The sequence below is a fragment of the Peromyscus maniculatus genome, chromosome 22, assembly GCF_049852395.1.
Source record: "Peromyscus maniculatus bairdii isolate BWxNUB_F1_BW_parent chromosome 22, HU_Pman_BW_mat_3.1, whole genome shotgun sequence".
In the NCBI taxonomy this organism is placed as follows: Eukaryota; Metazoa; Chordata; class Mammalia; order Rodentia; family Cricetidae; genus Peromyscus; species Peromyscus maniculatus.
The window spans coordinates 18,212,235-18,233,565 of NC_134873.1; the positions used below are offsets into that span (position 1 = coordinate 18,212,235).

At 40.5% G+C, this 21,331-nt stretch overlaps 2 protein-coding genes across 24 annotated transcripts in view; both read right to left on the reverse strand.

Moving 5' to 3' along the window:
• Positions 1–21,331, reverse strand: part of LOC143270189 (putative Polycomb group protein ASXL2) — a 198,582-nt gene that overhangs the window by 156,693 nt on the left and 20,558 nt on the right. For all 23 annotated transcript variants that reach the window (XR_013047187.1, XR_013047181.1, XR_013047183.1 and 20 more), the window contains exons 2-4: positions 20,272–20,354; positions 5,455–5,563; positions 3–150 (exon numbers count right to left, since the gene is read on the reverse strand). Coding sequence is in view for 13 of the 23 variants with exons in the window: in XM_076559168.1 (XP_076415283.1) it covers positions 3–150; positions 5,455–5,563; positions 20,272–20,354 (340 nt within the window). In the remaining 10 variants the exon portion in view is untranslated. The remainder of the gene's footprint in view (positions 1–2; positions 151–5,454; positions 5,564–20,271; positions 20,355–21,331) is intronic.
• Positions 1–21,331, reverse strand: part of LOC143270188 (putative Polycomb group protein ASXL2) — a 287,604-nt gene that overhangs the window by 52,217 nt on the left and 214,056 nt on the right. The gene's annotated exons all lie outside the window — the stretch shown is intronic.

Genomic DNA, 21,331 nt, shown 5'->3' on the forward strand with positions numbered 1-21,331 from the left:
ACCTTTCCTCTTCCACCTGCTCTTTCTCCCCTCTTTGTGGCTGCCGCCATCACTGCTGCTGCTGTTCTCAGAGCTCTGAGAATCTGACTGACCATCACTGCTTTCTTCTGAACCTTCTGACAGCTCTTTCACTCCATCTGGCACATCTTTCTGAAAATGTAGGCATCCTGTTAGGATTATTACCATTTTAGCAAATCCAAACTAAATTTCTAGTATGTAATACAGTAACTTAACTGATTAATTTTTACTATTATAAAATAGTAAAACCACCAATATTAGCTGAAATCCTGATACTTCCCCCTTTTTTTGGTCAAATAAATTAATTTTCCACCTACACCCAGAAGATAAAAATTATACACAACATTCATATGCAGGTACCACATATGTTTAAGTTACAGAAAATTGGTAGCCGTAAATCCAGGTAAAAGACGTAATGTTCAGGTTTAAAAAGCTAATAATGATTTTGTTAGACATATTTGTGTCGGGGGTGGGGTGGGGTGGGGTGGGGTGGGGTGGGGTGGGTTGCCCTATGTATTCTGAATTCAATTCTAGAATTAAAGTCAGGAGAACAAGATTATCACATTATTTTCACCTAACTGGGTCCTCAATATTGGTTAATGAGTAGCATCAAGAAAAGGAGTTTTTGTTTCGTTATGTGGTTTTTTGAGACAGGGTTTCTCTGCGTAACAGCTCTGGCTGTCCTGGAACTCTCTTTTGTAGACCAGGATGGCTTCGAACTCACAGAGATCCAACTACCTCTGCCTCCGAGTGCTTTAAAGGTGGGCAATTAAAGGCGTGCGCCACCACCGCACAGCCTGTTGTTTGTTTTTTTTTTTTTTTTTTTTTTTTTTGGTTTTTCGAGACAGGGTTTCTCTGTGTAGCTTTGCGCCTTTCCTGGAGCTCACTTGGTAGCCCAGGCTGGCCTCGAACTCACAGAGATCCGCCTGGCTCTGCCTCCCGAGTGCTGGGATTAAAGGCGTGCGCCACCGACGCCCGGCTGTTGTTTGTTTTTTAAAGAATCACATCAATCTCTTTAGTTTCAGCTCTGAATAATGAGAATATTAAACAGACAGCATAACTATGACCATTTCATGTGAGAAAAGAGTAGCAGCATACGAAAGGCTAGTGATGCAGGGCTCTCTGGCTTCATCTTCTCCCAGTTACACAGCCTTAGTCTCAATCTCCCATAACCTCATTTCAGTGTCTAAGGTGGGGTGATAGCACCTACCTTAAAAGAGCACACAGAAATTAAATGAGCTAATTAATATTAAATGTTCACAACATAGCCTTTATGAGAGCTCAGTACTAGTTACTATGTGTTTACATAGTACAAAAAGCTTATATAAATAAATGGATAAATGAATGTTATTTCTTATGGATTTTCTTTCCATCAATACTTTGTTATCCCATATAATTATTTTTATCACATTAAAAATTGAACTGACAAACACAAAAAAATTGCCCTCCATCTAACTGGCACCACATGACATCTACCCAAGGCCATTAAGTCCGATTGAGCAAGAACAGTATTTTTCCACTTAAATTTTTCTCTCTAATCCATCTCTTATGTTATACACTTTCTTAAAATACAGACCCCATATTTTTATATTCCTTCTTTCAAAATGCAGGACAGCTTTTATAGAGTTAGTTGCCAGCCAGACATCTTGACCTGTAGGTTCAACAAGTATCTGAAATACAAATATAATTATCTTCTTTTTGCAAAAAACTTGTGATCCCCTTGGGATCAACGGCTCATGATCTTAGAATCATTTCTCACCCACTGTTTTACACATACCAAATGCAACGTGTTCTGTGCCTCAAATGTCTTGTGTCTACCTATATTACCACTCTGAGTTCCTACACCAAACTGTAATCTCCTTTTCATAAAAATCATAACACATAGATCTGATGACATGGTTCTCTCTGAAGACCTCTGCCATCTACTTACTCAATACCCCACCCAAACACAGAGCTCAGTCAGGGTAAAACTTTGTTAATTTATCAATTATCCCAACTACAGTGATTATCACTTAATCCAATTTCCTCTACTTTCAAATTCATCCAGAATTTTATCTGTTCCTTCATTTGAGCTACTTATCCTTGAAGGCCTTCACTCTTCTTATGTATATGTTCAAGTCCAACTTAAATCTTACAAGTAATAACACAAACTTTCTAAACCCCTTTATTCAAAACTAATCTTTATTTTGTGTCATTATAATGGAAGAGTTTCACAATATATTTTGTAAATATGAAAATTTTAATAACTAAAATGTAAGCATTACAGAGATCAAGAACTATAGATTATTCATCTTAGTCTATTTTTGGCATAGACTTGACGATATGATTATTTGAACTCTTAGTTTTTTTTCTTTAAAGATTTTATGTATGAGAGTTTTGCATGCATGTATACACACACCATGTGTGTGCAGTGCCTGTAGAGGCCAGAAGAGGGCATCAGGCTAGAAACTGAATCTTGCTTCTCTGTAACATCAGCAAGTACTCTTAACTGCTGTCTACAGTGAACTCTGAGCTCTTGCTACAGAGTGCTGAAACTTTTGTACTTTCCTGATCAACAGCAGATTAGGAAAACCTATTGTTCTGCTATTTGGTCTTTGACTCTACTGATAATTAGATCGTCTGTTTGGATGATTCTTTGTTGGCTCGGAATGGTCTGCCTCAGAGTAGGGACTGACTACTAAGAGAAACAATTATGTAATTAGAAAATTGGAACTTTTAGTCCATCTTCTCAAGAACGAAGGTTGAGTTGATGGCCAATGACAAAAATCACACTCATATCACAAATCCTCCATAAAAACTCTAAAGACCAGGGGTTTGGATGAGCTTGCACATGGCTAAAGTCTGTGCTTGGAGACTGGTATGCCAAGACAGATTCTATACTCAGTGGCCACACCTCACTTCATGAATGTCTTTTATCTACATTACAATAAATAGAAAACTCAAAGATTTTTTTTTCCTCTAACATCTTTTGTAAGCAGTCCTAGAGCTTAGGTCTCATCCAAAGACTTGTAACTAATAGCTGAAGTGAAGGGTAACCTTTAGTACTGGGCCCTTTGACCGACACAATAGCCAAACAGTGAAAACTGAGTTAAATTAAAGGCAGCTAGCTGACTTCAGTTGGAGAACTGCTTGATATATGGGAGAAACCCCCGAACACATGGTATCAGAAGAACTGTACTAATTGGTATGTAATAACAGAAAATACATTTTGAGGATTTCTTTCCCTCTCTCTCCAACACAGTACGCATTTAATGAATGCAATTAAAATCATGGAAGATCTAGAATAGCTAAAGCATCAAAATGAGATCATGAAAGCTTCATTTAGGGCTAAAGTCCCATAACACCCACAAGTTAAACACTGCAGACAGTCAGAGGAAGTTAACATTAAAAGGCAGAATAGGGTTGTGCTATATATATTGCACAGATTGGCCTTGAGCTCACTATATAGGTCAGGGTGATCTAGAACTGGACAGGACCTTTTACCTTGGCCTCCTGAGTACTATGATTGATAACCATATGCCACCACATTAAGCTGCTAGATGTGGGATTTGTTCCTCTTTTGTTTTGTTTTGAGACAGGATCTCACTGGCTTGCCTGCCTAGAATTCAGAGATACCTACATCTGCCTCCAGAGTGCTGGGATTAAAGGCATGCACGGCCACCAAACCTAGGTGTTCATTTTCTGTGTTTTGTTTTATGTTGGGTACCTGTGTGCCATAGCACACATATGAAAGTTATAGGACAACTTGTAGGAGTTGGTTCTGTCCTTCATTTATATGTGCCCAGGGAACCAAAAACAGGCTGTCAGTGCCTTCACATGCTGAACCATCTCAGCACCTCAGGTCAGAGTTCTTAATGTCAGTGGACGCAATACTGCCACTGAGCACCGTGATAAGCTCAGAGACAGGAGGCAGTGGGACAGACAGCGGTCTCTACGGACGTGTCACTTGGGGTACAACAGTCTGTCAAATAGTCTGCCATTCTGGTTTGCTGATAAACTTCCTTTGAGAAACAAGCCCTCTCCTAATTATCAGGCTGTCACAAGCTCAACTACAACCCCACATCAAGGATGACAACGATTCGACATTTGTCAACAGCCATAACTCATGAACGGTGGGTGTCACACGGGTCAGTCAGTCTGAGTGAGGTGGAGCCCTGCTTCAGTCTTGGACTCTTGTCTCTAGACTGTCAGTCTGTAGAACGGAGACTCGGACTGAATCCGTGGACGAGGAGGAGAGGCTGACTGAGAACAAAGTAAAAGAAAGAACAGACCAAGACCAGATGACACCTTTTGATCATCTGGACCCAGCCTGGATTTCCCATGAATGTTTAGTTTAGCTGTATGAGTTCACACATTTTCCAGCCTATTTACTAAGCTCATTTACATTGGTTTTCCTACTCATAAGTGAAAGGATATTGATGAGAAAAGGTCACCATTTCAGTGTACAAATGAGGTATTAGCCAGCTTGTTATGGAAGAAGAAATGTGGGTGTGGAATCGGATCAAAGTTCCTATTCTTCTTCTGATACAATACAGCCAACACTGGTCAGGAATTACATCTTTCAAACTTTACTTTTTCCCATTATTAAAAAACGAATAAGGGGTTGGGGGTTTAGCTCACTGGCAGAGCGCTTGCCTAGCAAGTGCAAGGCCCTGGGTTCGGTCCTCAGCTCTGAAAGAAAAAAAAGGAATAATAACCATAACTAAGTTTTAGTGGGGAAATTTATGAATAAAGAAAAGAATCTGGGCTAGAGAGATGGCTCAGTGATTAAGAGTACTGACTGCTCTTCCAGAGGTCCTGAGTACAATACCCAGCAACCACATGGTGGCTCACAACCATCTGTAATGAGACCTGGTGCCCTCTTCTGGCGGGCAGGGGTACATGCAGGCAGAACACTGTATACATAATAAATAAATCTTTAAAAAAAAAAAAGAAAGAAAGAAAAAGAAAAGAATCTATGGCTCTACGCAGTATGTTTCAAAAAAAGAATCCTCAATTTGTAATTGAAATATTTTGAAGTTCTGTAAAATAAGAAACGGGCTAGAGAAAGGGCTCAGCAGTTAACACTGACAGCTGCTCTTCCTTCCAGAGGACCTCAGGTTCAATCCTCAGTACCCACAGAGTCACTAGCAACCATCTGAAACTCTAGTTCCAGGGAATGAAACACCCCCTTCTGGCATCCATGAGTACTGCATGTATGTGGTACACGGATACACATAAAATAAATCTAAAAAAAAAAACCCATGTTAAATAAGAATATATACAAAGGGTGCCTTCTTAGTATTCATGAGGCCCTGCCTTCAATTCCCAGAACATCTCCTCCCTCTCCCAAATTTATTTACTTACTTATTTTAGGGTTGAAATATTGAATTCTGTCTCTGTGACTCAATTATTATACATTGTCACTTACTCTTTCTTGGCTCCCAAGCAACTTACCTTCAAAGTATATACTCCCATTCTACCTGGGACTTTATAGAAGATGCCCTCTTCACCTCGGGAGTTTGTGTGGAGCATTGCATTTAAGCATGCAAGAGGGGAAGTCCCACTACAAAGCAAAGCAGGTGAAGAGCATAGTGATTAGTTTATCTCTGAATATTCTTTGTAATGCTGACTTAATTTCTTTTTTTTTTTTTTTTTTTTTTTTTTGGTTTTTCGAGACAGGGTTTCTCTGTGTAGCTTTGCGCCTTTCCTGGAACTCACTTGGTAGCCCAGGCTGGCCTCGAACTCACAGAGATCCGCCTGCCTCTGCCTCCCGAGTGCTGGGATTAAAGGCGTGCGCCACCACCGCCCGGCACTTAATTTCTTTAATTGATCAATATTCCTGTTTTACTAACTGTAAAAAATATTAATACAGAAAGATATTGCCATGAAAAAAAATGAATGGAAAATTCATTTTTGAGTATCTAAAGGGGAAAAAAATCCGTAATCTAACATTTAAGTAAAAGAAAAACAAAAAAATCAACATAGAACAATATCAAATTTATTTTGCAAACCTACTTTATTTACACACAAAACTTTGTAAGTATAATTAAAGTGGAAAGCATGTACACGCACGCGCGCGCGCGCACACACACACACACACACACACAGATTCAAATAAATCTCCAGCTTCTTGTGTGCTGCTGCACTAAACTAAATCTGATTTGTAAACAAAACTGCCGTGGTTTCTTGTACTTAAGCTTCACAGGAGATCACTTTAAAGACAATTTACAGACTTATTTTGCATGGATTAGCTTTCTTTCTCATTTTCTAAAATTTTATGTGCATAATAATTCATTATTATGATGAAAAAAGTTTTTTGAGTGGGGCATGATGGCACACAACTATAACCCCAGAATTTAGGAGACTGAGGCAAAAGAATCCCAAGTTCAATGCCATTCTCTACTATAAAGCAAGCTCCTAAGGGAAAAAATTCATTTTGAAGTGTCATCAGACTTTACTGTGCTCTCAAAAAAGGGCAATAAAATTCACTAACAGGCATCCTTATCTTGGTCTGTCACTACATTAAGGAAATGGAACTGGGATTGTAGAGATAAGACCACTGGCTGCTCTTCCAGGACCAGGGTTCAATTCCCAACACCCACATGGCCACTAACAACTTTTTGTAATTCCAGTTCCAGGGAAATCCAACATGCTCACACAGACACACATGCATGTAAAACACCAATGCACATAAAGTAAAAAGTAAATAATTTTAAAAAAGAAAAGAAAATGGGTCTAATGTTCTACCATAAGTCTAATGTTAAGCACTTCTGCATTAAGAAACAGGAAGGTATAGTTAACTGCATGCGTTTAATCCCAGAACTTGGGAGACAGAGGCAGAGGTCAAGGCCAGCCTGCTCTACAATCAGTACTACACAGAGAAACCCTGTCTCAAGAAACCAAAAACTAAAAAATGAAAAGAAAGAAAAGAAACAGAAAAGAGAAGTATAAGCAATGCATTTTTAAGCATAAAACCACATCGTGGTGATATTTTATCTGTGTCCCCCAGTAAAATAAAGCTTGCCTGGAGATCAGAGGAAGGCCAGCCACTATAGTAAACACAAAAGTCATGCAATGTTAGCACACATTAATCTGTCTGGATCTCTGTGAGTTCAAGGTCACACTAGAGAACAGAGCCAAGTGTAGTTACACACGCCTTTAATCCCAGCACCAACCATAGGAGGTCTGTACAGATAGACAGGAAGTGACAGAGCTGGGCAGGCAGAGGAAGTGATGTAGCTGGGCTGAGAGAGCCAATTAGAAAACAGAACGGAAAAGGCATATAAGTCTGCTTAGAAAGGAAGTCGCTCTCTTTGGAGCCTGGCAGCTGTTCCTACCCCTCTGATCTCGGTCAGATTTTCACCCCTATTTCTGGTTCTGTGTTTTTATTTAATAAGACCGTTTAGAAACTCATTTACACCACATGCTTTAAAAAGTATACCTGAGCATGGTGATCCACACATATAATCAAGCCTCTAGAGCAGTGGTTCTCAACCTTCCTAATGCTGCAACCCTTTAATACAGTTCCTCATGTGGTGACCCCCAACCATGAAATTATTTTCACTGCTCCTTCCTGTCATTTTACTACTGTTATGAATTGCAGTGTAAACATCTGTGTTTTCTAATGATCTTAGGTGACTCATAAGAAAGGGTCATTCAAATCCTCACATTGAGAACTGCTGCTCTCAAAACTGAGGCAGGATGAAAACAAGTTCTATGTTAGCCTGAACTACAGAGTAAAGACCTGGAAAACAAAAACAACAAAAAGGGGGTATGTTATAAAATATCGAATTATAGAGGCTAGAAAGCTGGCTCAGTAGTTTAGAACATTTGTTGCTCCTGCAGTGTACCCAAGTTCAATTCCCAGGACCCATTTAGAGGCTCACAACGATCTATAACTCAAGTTTAAGAAGATCCAATGTCCCCTTCTACACTCTGCAAACACCAAGCATGCATGTGGTGCAAATACACACACACAAGCCAAATATTGATACACGCTAGGCATGGCAGCACACACCTTTAATCCCAGCACTCGGGAGGCAGAGGTAGGCAGATTGTGAATTCGAGGTCAGCCCGGGCTACAAAGTGAGTTCCAAGACAGCCAGGTCTACACAGAGAAACCCTGTCTCAAAAACAAAAACAAACAAACAAAAAGAGGCAAACCTGCTCTGCATAATGATTATCAGGCCAACCAGAGATACATTGTGAAATTCTGCCTCAAAAACAAACAAATTCATACACATTAATTTTTTTAAGTCTTTTAAAAATCAAATTATAGACTGACTACCAAAAAGGAATAAAATTGTATGTTCTCAGATGATTAAGCCTGTGGATTTTATTCAACAGAAAAAAGCTAAGAAATAGCTATTAAAATAAAAGCTTCAAGCTGGATGGTGAACACGCCTTTAACCCTAGCCCTCAGGAGGTAGAGGCAGATTCTCTGAGTTCGAGGCCAGCCTGGTCTACAGGGGGAGTTCCAGGACAGCCAGGGCTACAAAGAAAAACTGTTTTGAAAAACAAAACAAAACAAACAAACAAAAGCTTGAAATTAAGAACAATATTAAAATGTAGGATATAAAATGATAGAAAATATTACTAAAAACCAAGTGTTAGTCTAAGGTCAAGGGCTATAGTGTTAAAGAAAGCACACTAATCCTTTTGTGTATGATTGGTAGGTGTTTCTGGTTTGTTTGTTTGTTTGTTTGTTTGTTTGTTTGTTTTAGGACAGAATCCTCATTCTGTAGCACAGGTCTGAAGTGGTGTGGAACTCTAGATGTAGCTTCTGGCATCAAACTCAAGGCAATCTTCCTAGTTCAATCTCTCAAGCATTAGAATTACAGGTATAGGATCTATGCCTAACATTGGGCGCTGCAACTCTTAAAGCAACACGTTCCTGTATCTAGGAAAACAGAAGTAATAAGAAAGCACGTTGAAAGTTCATATGGAAAGAAGTCAGGGAATGGTCTGGAGTCTGACTACAACTCCCTTACGTAGTTTTTGTTTTTCACAATTATTAAGGGGCAAAACAACTTAACAGGACATTCTCAACTCATCTTCCTCTCAGCTCCCTGCTGGTGATACTCAAAACCCTAAAACCAAATCTACTACAGAGACCACAAGCAACATGGACAGAAGTGGAGGACTGACATTAAGAAAGGCAGAGGCAGGTGGACCTCTGTGAGTTCAAGGCCAGCCTGGTCTACAGAGTGAGTTCCAGGGCAGCCAGAGCTACACAGAGAAACTGTCTCGAAAAACCAAAATATAGAAAGAAGAAAAGAAGAAAGGCAGATCTCGGGCTGGAGAGATGGCTCAGCAATTAAGAGCACTGGCTGTTCTTCCAGAGCACTTGGGTTCAATTCCCAGCACCCACATGGCATCTCACAATTGCCTGTAACTCCACCTCCAGGGGATCCAACACTCTCACACAAACATATATACAGGCAATGCACATAAAAATAAAAATAAATAAATCATTAAAATAAAAAAAGGCAGATCACTGGAGATCACTGGCCAGCCAGTCTAGCCAAACAGAAGAGTTAATGACTCTTCTGGGGAAAAGTAGGTGGTGGAAAAGGGAGCAGAATATACTTGATGTCCACTTCCGACCACCACAACACACTAATAAATACCAATAAAAATAAATAAATCACCAAGTATCCTGTATGTCTCTAATGGGCATGTGTTCATTCTTTTTTTGAACTGTGATAGGTGGCATATCAAAATGCAGAGAGAAAGCCACAACACAAAGGGTGCTAGGATTAAAGGCATGTGCCACAAAGCCCAGCTGAAACTGACTCTCTCTCTCTCTCTCTCTCTCTCTCTCTCTCTCTCTCTCTCTCTCTCTCTCTCTCTCTCTCACACACACACACACACACACACACACACACACACACACACACACCCCTCCTTGTTCAAAGGCTGACAGAGTACTTGACTATCATGCCTTGTGAGACCCTTGGGTTCAATCCCTATTACCAAGGAGGCAAAGTAAGCTCCTTGCCCAATCACCTACCGTTCACACAAAAGTGAGGCAAAAAACGAGAGTTTACCTTCTATCATGACTAGCTCTGCAAGTCTTTCCTGTTCCACTGTCGATGAGACGTCTTTGTCTCATCGACACATACGAAATATCTAACTCCCATCTTAGCCAAGGTCATTTCAAATACTAGCTCATTATACCATCTAACTTTTAAATATTGTGATAAACAGGCCATAAAAATAAAAATTAGCTTTGAGAGAAACAGAATGCTTCTTCGTTTCTGTAATAAAGGTACTAACTACCTATCTATTTACTATCTTATTATAGATGATTAGGACGCCTAAAGTTTTTTTTTTTTTTTTTTCCTGGAGACAGGGTTTCTCTGTGTAGCCCTGGCTGTCCTAGATCTCACAGACCCACATGCCTCTGCCTTCCAAGTTCTGGGACCAAAAAGGCGTGAGCCACCACTGCTCAGCTGGGATGCTTAAAGTTCTTAACAGCTGGACCAAATCCCAAACAGTGTTTGTATCCAAACTAAGTACAAAAGGTTACACAAGATCTTATGATTCCAGGTAAAAGGAATGCCAACATGAACACAGAAATTGAAGCTCAGAATCTCTGTGAAGAAAATAAACTATGGGTATAATTATACAAGAACTGAACTGGAGACAATAAAAACACAGAGATCAGATAAAATTTTACATCACTGTCCTTATTGGGTAATTATTGCTCATTTAGCAATGCAATTTTGTATCTTAATAGCTAGTGCTGTTATAATTGCTTTAGGCTTTTTTATAAAAACTACTTTTTAGAAACTGAACTGGGTCCTCTGCAAGAGTAGCAAGTGCTCTTGCTGCTGAACTGTTTCTACACAGGCTTTGCTTCCTGCTTTTGTGAGAACTAGAATGCCACATGTGGATGTGGATATCAAAATTCTGAGTTTTTAAGTAGTAGTCTGACCTAATTATTTAACCAATTCATGATATTTTCTATCAGAAATTCTTTCTCAGAGAAGTAACTTAGATATGGTAAACCTTAGATTATATCAAATGGCTTTCACGTCAAGTCTCAAAAACAAATACTAAAATAGGAATGAGTTCTTAGGTGGTATTATGCATGTGGGGTAAGATCACAGAAAGTTGGGCATGGTGGCACACATCTCTAAGCCCAGCATTTCAGAGACAGATCTTAGTAAGATCCTGCTCAAAACAAAACAATTAAAAAAAAAAAAAAAAAAAAAAAAAAGACCAGAAGACAAGAAACAGCTCAGTCTGCCACTCTGTCCTCAAAGATGAGACCACCACTACTACCTGCAAGTGTCCAACAGACCAAAATCAAAGATCTTGCCACAAGAGCGCCACGATACACATGTAACTGCATTCACACATCATACACACAAATAACTTAAAAGGTTAAATCTTAATTAAGCTTCATTCATAACCCATTACTTAAAAAATAAATTATAAATGAAATGAACAGATTAACTGAAGTTGAGAGATTAATCTGAAGCTGTAAGCAAACATGGCATTCTATGACATGAAAATACAGATAGAGTTCCCTGTCCTCAAGCCTCACATCAAAGTCATAGAACTGAAATTTTAAAACAAAACAAAAAAACCCCACTATACTATAAACGGGAAGTGCTACAACCAACAGCTATCTAAAGAGACCAGCAAACATCGACAAAAAGCCAATTCAGTAAAGGATTCAGACTATGAATTTTCATCTGTTCTGCCTGGTTTAAAGTAAGTATCCTTTGGGTAAACAATTTACCAATTATTTTCTCTGTATCAGTCAAGTAAATAAATATATTTTCAATCTCACAAGCAACAGGCAACACACATTGCTCTATCTTCTAAGCATTTTCATTAATGCTGAGTGGTACTTCAGTGCTCTAAGACAAATGACAATTTTGATAGGCCTTAATGTCAACAATTTCTAAAATTATGGCCATGTAATGGTTACAAATTACAAAAATTAACAAACCAAAACAAAAAAGCTCATTTAGTAACTAACATTTATATAATATCACTATTACTTTATTTCTAGGGCAAATCATTTTATAAAGTAAAAACCATGCATACATTGGCACATTCAGTAAAACTTGTAAAAGACTACATTATAATTGCTTAATACTCCTTTAGAATAAAGTAATACTTCTTACCTTCTGGAGTTGGAATGCACCCCAAGAAAACAAGAGGAGGGAAAAAAAAAGTTTTTAATTTTCTTTACAAGTAACAATAAGCTCCCCCAATTAAGTTATACCTTGATCTCCCAGCACTATTAACAACTCTCAAATTAGTAACAATCCCCATTTTGCTACATAAAATATTAATTTTTTAAAAATGCAAATTAGTCCAAAATATCACTGTCTAAAATTGCACACTTAAATTCAGCCACATAGTCTAATTACTTTAGAAAAACAAGTGAAATACTTGAATTCTATGAAAAAGTGTAATTAGAGTTAAGTGTGAATTTTTCATAGTGTTCTCCCCCCCCCCCCCTGCATCTGATTGCCAAGAGTCATCGTAAAGCCATCAACTAAGGCCCTTGAGCATTATTTTCTTCTCTTTGATCTATAACAGAATTTGATGCGAATTTAAACAACAGACAAGAATATATTGCTGCTGCTGCTGCTGCTGCTGCTGGGTCTAGAGGCACATGCTTGTACTCTTAGGAGAGCTATGGGTTCTAGGCTAGCATAGGCTCCTTAGTAAATCCAGCCTCATTAAAAAAACAACACAACAGAAAGCTGGGAAGCTGGTAGACACCGTGATCTCACCACTTACAAGGTTCAAGAGTTCTAGGACAGCCTGGGTATTGTGAGAGCCTACCTTCCTTCCACTAATCCCAGAACTTAGGGATCTTTATGAGTTCGAGGCCAGCCTGGACTACAGAGTAAGTTTCAGGACAGCCAGGGTTACACAGAGAAACCCTGTCGCAAAAAAAAAAAAAACAAAAACCTACCAATATCGAATGGTTTTGTTTCTGTTTCTTAGAAAAATGTTAGTAACTTAATAAAAAATGTGCATATACACTTTTGGGAGTTGGCTTTCCCCTTCCACTCCTACCATGGGATGGATCCAGATTGGATCCATACACCAAATGCTTTTACCTCTGGTCATCTTACAGGCAAAAAAATGTTCTTCATTCTTTAGTTTGTTTTTATTTTATTTTTTTTTATGTGCACTGGTGTTTTTCCATGGGTGTCTGGTCCCGTGGAACTAGTTACAGACAGTTGTGAGCTACCATGTGGGTGCTGAGAATTGAACTTAGGTCCTATGGAAGAGCAGTCCGTGTTCTTAATCAGTGAGCCATCTCTCCAGCCCATGTTCTTCATTCTTTTTTTTGTTTTGTTTTGTTTTTCAAGACAGGGTTTCTCTGTGTAGCTTTGCACCTTTCCTGGATCTCGCTCTGTAGACCAGGCTGGCCTTGAACTCATAAAGATCCTCCTGGCTCTGCCTCCCAAGTGCTGGGATTAAAGGCGTGCACCACCACCGCCCGGCATGTTCTTCATTCTTAAACTAGGGTCTTTCTAATGAAATCACTTTGGGGCAACTTAGCTTGGTAAGTAGTCAAAAAAGATCTCCTCTGCTGAGATAATGATTTCTGCCATAAAGTAATAACTATGAATTCTTTATTACCTCTGTTATGTATTTTTTTGTTTATAAGAGGTGGAGGATAGATAGTTTTGAGATTTTTATGATATCAACCCTAAAAGTGCCTATGACTTTGGTATAAAGTAAAAAATAAACTTTGAGACCACTATAAAAAAAAACAGAAAGCAAAGGGTAATAATCAACAACCACAAATCTAATGCTATTATATGTAGCATACAGTGTAAGTTTAATATAAATGATAGAATATATTAATCAGAAAGAAAAATAAAGACAGTATGATAGACTAAAAACCCCAGAGCTAGTTGTGTGACTCTTGTCAACTCTCAAGATCTCTATGAGCCTTCATTCATTTGTAAAAAATGAGACATAAAACACATTATCCTTTCCAACTGTCTTTTGTGGCAGTTCTGTAACTGTGTGTCTATTCTGTAACTAAAATAATGTGACAGGGAAAGGTTATAGGAGAGAATGCAACCGATGACCTCTAATTGTACAGCTCATCAGAGACATCACTGTATTATAACTATTAGATAAGTTTCTGTGGGAAGGAATACACATCCAAGCCATCTGCTTATCCTCACAATTGCCAATTACTATGTATATAGTACTGTACCTCTTTCAGGTTACTTTCCATGAAAAGCCAATGATTTTTAAATACTCCTACTAAACTTCTTCCAAAGGTGAAAAAGGAAGAAAAAAAAAAAACTAATCTAGAAACTAGGAAGTTGACCACAACCATTCATTAGCCTCACAATCTATCATATTGACCTATAAATATAAGATTCAAATTGATGCCACATCCAAACTACCTACTATATGGACTCTAATGAATGGTCTAGGTCAGAAAACAGCAAATTCATGGGTAAGATAAATTCAGGAAGAATCTGCTCAAGTGCAAGTATTTTTCCACTCTAGGAGGATGCTAGCATATGAGGGCTGCTGGACTGACTTGCCAGCACCGCTTTAACAGATAAGACAGACAAACTGTGACTCTAGAAGCAATGCACACTAATGTATACTCAGAATTCAAATAGAACACAACCAACAGTCACAGGTTATTACAAGGAAACTAAGGCGGGTTCTGTCTCCCCTGTACTTTAAATACTGTGCTTTACACTTCTAAACAGGCATTGAAAGGTCTCGAAGTGCTTTAAAAAAATAAAAATAAACAGCTTTTGTTTTTGTTTTTGATTTTGAGACAGGGTTCCTTTGTATAGCCTTGGCTGTCCTGAAACTCGCTTTGTAGACCAGGCTGGCCTCAAACTCACAGAGATCTGCCTGCCTCTGCCTTAAGTGCTGGAATTAAAGGCTTGAGTCACCACTGTCCGGCATAAATGGCCTTTTAGTGTGTTAATTTATAAATGTTTACACACAAATTTTTCAGAAAGATAATACATCAAAATGAGGTATGCTCATTTATAACTTTTCATATCAATGAAATAAACTAATTTTCAACCTACTGATATGTGACCACAATCAAAGCTTCTTTTTCTGCTGCTGTTTGTTTTTCAAGTTTGTGTGGGTGGGTTTACCTGCACATGATAGGCACACACACAGAGGCCAGGGTACAATGTGCAGGAGGCTGATTCTCTCCTTCCACCATGTGGGTTCCAAGGATCAAACTGGGATGTCAGGCTTGGCAGCAGGCACCTTAACTGCTGAACTATCTCACTGGCCCCATTCTGATTTTTGGTTGTTTCTTTCTGAGATGAGGTCTTACTAGGTTACTCTAGCCAGACTGAAATGTACAATACTCCAGCCTCAACCTCCCAAGAAGCTGGGATACAGACATTCACAACAGCACTAGCTCAAAAGGGAAGGGCAGCTGGGTCTCCAACAGTCCACATGTCCAGAAATGAGCTCAAGCTCGACTACAGAAGAGACACTGATTGCTCTCTACTGACAGACATATATATGCCTGTGGCAGCTATCTACATATGGAAGCCCATGCTGGCCTCCAGGCTTCCTCAGCATCACAAATAGCTGTTACACAATTCAAAGTCCACATTAGCCTCCTGGCCCTCCTCCCTTCCCCCAGCTTCCTGTCCTCCTTACAACAGGCCTGTGTTTCCACTCCATGCTCTCTCACTTCTCCTGAAGACAGCCCTGCCTGTGACCAGTCTACTTCTTTCTCTCACTGCTCTGGACTCTTCCAGGTGCCTCTGGATAACTTCTCTTATTCACAATAAAAATCTTCTCCCTAATGAAGAAGCCATTTCAGTGGTCTCTTTACCATGCCCCTCACACAGAGGGGATATTCTTGCTCTAGAAAAGAACCAATTGAAAATATCTCAAGGGTTGGGTACATGACTCAGAGGTACATCTCTCACTTACATGGAATCCAATGATGCCTTATATTCAACCCCCAACACCACAAAAATAAGCAAATCTGAAGTATCACATTAAAGAAAATTAAAGTTGAAATCTAAGGAACACTCAAGGCCCTGGCTGGTGGGAAGACATCCACGGCCCCCTTTTGCAGTTCTGCTCAAGTGGGGGTTAGTCAGGTGCCGGGCAGGTGAGTGCCATAATGATGAGCAAATATGTGGTGGAGAAATGGCAGAGAAAGAGAAGCAGAGTGGTCCATGTGCTGTGGAAAGAGGCAGAAAGGAAGAAATGAAGATAGTGAAGAGTAGGCTGATGTTGGAGGCCTGATTGCCACATGGGGCCATGGTGCTGTCTGGGCCAACATTTGTGGCTCCTGTTGCAACCGAAGGCTGTGTGTGTGTGTGTGTGTGTGTGTGTGTGTGTGTGTGTGTGTGTGTTTGCCTGAGGCCTTTTCAGTCACCGGAACCATGTTGGTACCCAAAGGCCATGCTGCAGTCGAGCCCACACAGACCTGAGTAGCACATACTATTACCCAGTGCCATGGTAACATCTGGGCCAGGGCTACAGCTGGGAGCCATGTCTGGGTCCCCAGCCCTACTGCAGCCAAGGTCTATGTTGATATTCATACCTCCTGTTGCCATTGAGGACCATACTGATTCCAGTGATCTGGGCTGCCACCCAGGGCCATGCCAATTGGGTTGGCCTATGCAGCTACCAGGGTCCCTGGTGACAATTAGACCCAGAATGCTGCCCAATGACCATGTCTGGGTCTGTGGTCCTACTGCAGCTGAGGTCTGTGTTGAAGTCTGTGGTCCATGTTGCCACCAGAGGTCACATGGAGCCTGGGGTCTGGGCCACAACCTGTGGCCTTGTTGGTGTCTGGGGCCATGATGCTGCCAGAGCCATCCTGATCTGAGTTGCCAGTGCTTCCACCTGGACTCAGGATGTCGACAGACCGAGCTGCAGCCTGAGACAATTTGGGTCCCTGGTGGAGCTGTAGCTGGGGTCTGTGTTGAAGTCTATGACCAAGAATGCCACTAGGGCCTATACAGAGGCCTGGGATCTCAACCACAGCCGATGGACTTGTTGGAGTCTGGGGGCATACAGATCTAGGTGGCCTGTGCTGCTACTTGGGGCCATGGTGTCATCCAGGCCCAGGCTACTCCCAAGGGCCAAGTCTGAGTCTGTGGCCCTAGAGCGGCCGGGGTCTGGATTGACATATGTGGCCTGTTGTCACTGAGGGCCATGAGGATGCCCAGGGTCAGATATCCATCTGAGCCCAGGTCGGTGTCCTAGGGCCATGCAGATCTGAGCAGCCTGCACTGCTGGCCAATGCCATGGTGATGTCTGGGCCAGAGTTACAGCTGAGGGCCATGTCTGAGTCTGTGCCCCTACTGCAGCCAGGGTCTGTGTTGATTTCAAAGGCTCCTGTTACCATAGAAGGCCGTGCAGACACTCGAGGGCGAAGGTCATGTTGGTGTCCGAGGGCCACACTAAACCACTGGGGCTCGGGCCAATTTGAGTGGCCTGCACTGCTACCTGGGGAAATTGTGACATCTAGACCCAGCTGCTGCCAAGGACCATGTCTGGGTCTGTGGTCAAGCTGCAGCTGGGGTCTGTGTTGATGTCTGTGACCCACATCACCTCAGGGGTCCAAAGTAACCCTGCAAGATGAAATCAGAGGGCCATGCTGAGCCAGCTCCACCCTTTGCTAGCTCAGAGAAAGCTGGCCTTGCCTCTCGATGGACATTGCAGCAAGAAAGCTGGCCTCAACCCTCATGGGAGAGATGGCCCCACCGCTCACCACAAGTGAGAGTGAAACAACCCTGAGGGCATGGGCGTAGGGGAGCTGATTCCACCCTCTCACCTGAGGTGGATGGCCCCAATGGCCTGGACTGACTAGCTCAGTTACCATCCGCTCACAGCAGGGCCTTGGGTTGGCCCACCCTAACATCTACCCCATCCAGGACCTGCTGGAGCTTGTGAAGGGACTGATCCTGTGGGACAATACCCACAGGGGCTCAATGACTCAGGGCAGCCACTGGATATCCCAGAGGAGTTCTGGTGAGTGATGATGATGTACCAGAAACCAGAGGCCTTGAACCAGACCCCAGATTCACTGCAATCAACATTTGCTAGTAAAGCAGGCAGGACAAAAGGGTGTACTGTATAACACAGAGGCCCTCGATGCCACCCAGATGAATGAAGAGGTGCTGAAGAGGTGGGAAAGAAAGAGAAGTGAAGAGGTTTTTGTTTGTCTTGTTCTTGTTTGCTCGCTTGCTTTGTTTTGATTTTTAAAATTTTCTTGGGTGGGGGGGAACACTGCAGAGCTGAGGGGAGGATTTGGGAGGGTGGGAGGTAAGTGGAACTGGGGTGCATGATGTGAAACTCCAAAAGAATCAAATTTTCAAAAAAAAAAAATTAGATCATACAATAGCTACTTATAAAAAGAAATTGCAGTCTATTTTTAAATTTTTTAGCACAATTCAGTGTTTCTCAAAGACGCATCACTGGCAACTCTTCAATGTGAGGAACTGTCCATGTAAGGTATGTGGTGTTCCTATTACCTGCCTATTAAATGATACAGTGTGTTCCTCTTCTCATCCAGTATTATCTTCAAAAATAGCTCCTCGCACACCAGAGTGATCCCCTGCCCACAATTAAGAACCACCATTAGCCAGGCCATGGTGGCACAGACCTTTAATCCCAGTACTCTCAGGAGGCAGAGGCAGAGGCAGATGGATCTCTGCTTTCAAGGCAAGCCTGGTCTACAGAGTGAGATCTAGGACAGCCAGGAAAGACTACATAAAGAAACCCTGTCTCAAAAAACAAAACAAAACAAACAAACAAACAAACAAAAAAAGCACAAACTTTGTATCCTTATTTTGGTTTAATGTTGTGAAACAGGGTGTGGTAGTTTAAAGAAAATGGTCCCCATAGATTCATATATTTAAATGCTTGGTCCCCAACTGTTGGAAGTGTTTTAGGAAGGATTAGGAGGTGTGGCCTTCTTGGAGGAGTATCACTGGGCGTGTACTTTGAGGTCTCAAAACCCATCTAATTCCCAGTCTAGCTCACTCTGTCTCATGCTTGTGAATCCAAGAGGTAAGCTCTCAATTACTGTTCTAGCACCCTCTCTGACTGTAAACCCAACTGAAAGCTTTCTTTTATAAGTTGCCTTGGTCATAATGCTTTATCACAGCAACAAAGTAACTAATACACAGAGTTTGCTGGGTAGCCCTACCATCTTGGTATTCAATAAGTAGCTGAAGCTGGCCTGGCACTTGTCTCTATTTCCTGAAAACTGAGAAATGCGCCCCAGCCTACCTAACATTTTTTTTATTCAAATTTCTTATCTTAATGAAATATCTCCAATGTAGATGGCCAAATTTGTCTCAATATACACAATGAATTTGGCATAATTTTAACATTTCTTAATGACAGTCTTAATTATGCAAATAAGACTATTATAAGCTAACATAACAAGACTCTTAGAAATCGACGATTATCTTTGACCCTATTTACATATCTACTACATTTGAAGATTAAAAATTCATTTTTAAATGTGTGTGTCTGGGTGTGTGTGTGTGTGTGTGTGTGTGTGTGTGTGTGTGTGTGCGCGTGTGTGTGTCTGTGCATGTGTGAAACAGAATGCATGTGGAGACCAAAAGACAACCTCCAGAAATCACCTCCTTTCTTCCACAGTGAGCTCTGGAGACTGAACTCAGGTCACCGAACTGGCAAGAGCTTTACCTCCTTGAGACATTTTGGCAGCCCTATTTGTGTATTTGTTTGTTTATCTATTTATTTGGGGGAGAGGCTCTTGCTATGCTGTCCAAGCTGGTCTAGAACTCATAGGCTCGAGTGATCTTCCAGCCTTAGCTTCTCTCAAGCATCTTGGACTACAGGCATGTGTGATGATGCCCAGCAAAGACTTTCTCTTGACACACAAAGACCTTTTCCATTTCATTCTTTTTAAGAAATCTTATTTCTTCTTACACTGCCTACTTTTGAAGCTGCTGTGTAATAATTTTTGTCCAATTACCAAGCACAAAGTGATAGATGACAGCTTAAAGATGACTCCAGGCCTTCCTAAGAATCAAGGTGCATAGGCTTTGAAAATCAGCTACTTACTTTTTCATGAAGAATTTACTTTACTTACTTTTGATTTTATAAATGCTATGACTTAAAAAAAATCCAAGGACTGAGAGAAAAATGAACTAGAAGTTCATAAAGTACATTATACTAACCAATGAAGGTTTAAGACAAAGAATACCAAAACATACTAAATTTTATTAGATACTCTAAACATAATTATTACTAGTAATACTTTTAATAACTCACCTGATTTCCTTTAGTCCTTCTCTCTGGATAACTTGAAGAATTTCTTTATGACTCATAGGTGTATTGGGGTATTTTTCTAAGACCTGAGAAGCAAGGAATAACAATGAATTCTTATTTTAAGTTCTCATTCTTATAATTGTCTATTATTATTATAACTATGTCAATAATTAGATCTATAACATACATATCTAGAGACTTCACCCAGATATTTTCTGTTAATCACAAACAGTAAGTCAAATTATGAAGCAGAAATGGATCAAAAAGGTTAAAATTAACACTTTAATTAATCCTATTAATGAATATGGAATTGATTACTCTTAGTCTCCATTCCCATACCACATCCCTACCTGTGGTCTACCACTGCACACATCTTTAGATTATCTACTTTAGTAGGGTGTAGTGGCACAGACCTTTAATCCCAGAACTCAGGAGGCAGAGGCAGGTGGATTTCTGCCTCTGCTTTCCAAGAGTGCTGGGATTAAAGGCATACATCACCATGCCCAGCTAAATCCATGCTTCCTTTAAATAAAAATTAAAAATACAACAACAACAACTATGTTTTGGATACAACACGAACAGTAAGCTTAGTTTGTTCTGTCTTTCCCATTAAATTTAACTAAAAATCGGGACAGAATGAATGGAATCACTATTTGAAGACTCTGAAAATGGGAGCAGATAAAGCTAAACCACAATTAGAAAAAACACAGTATAGTCAGGAGTGAATTTCCTGGTTTTGATTTCTCTACAACCTCCTGTCCTGGACTCAACAGCAACCTGAAACCCAAGAGCACACTGATACAGACAGAAAATGTTCCAAGACAATCTGTCATTTTTGATCTGAAGCACAGTAAAGGGAGCCCTTCCTAATGTCAGAGGTAGAGAATTCTCCTAATTTGTTTTTAGGCTTTGGGTATGTCATGGTCCTTTCCCTCTCTATACCTGCCCAGGCAACATGGCAGCAGCTATAAACCAATACCACACTTGGAAACTAACCACTAGCAAACATAAATACAAAATAGATGTGAATAGCTGCCAAAGTTCTAAAAATTATGATGTTTTG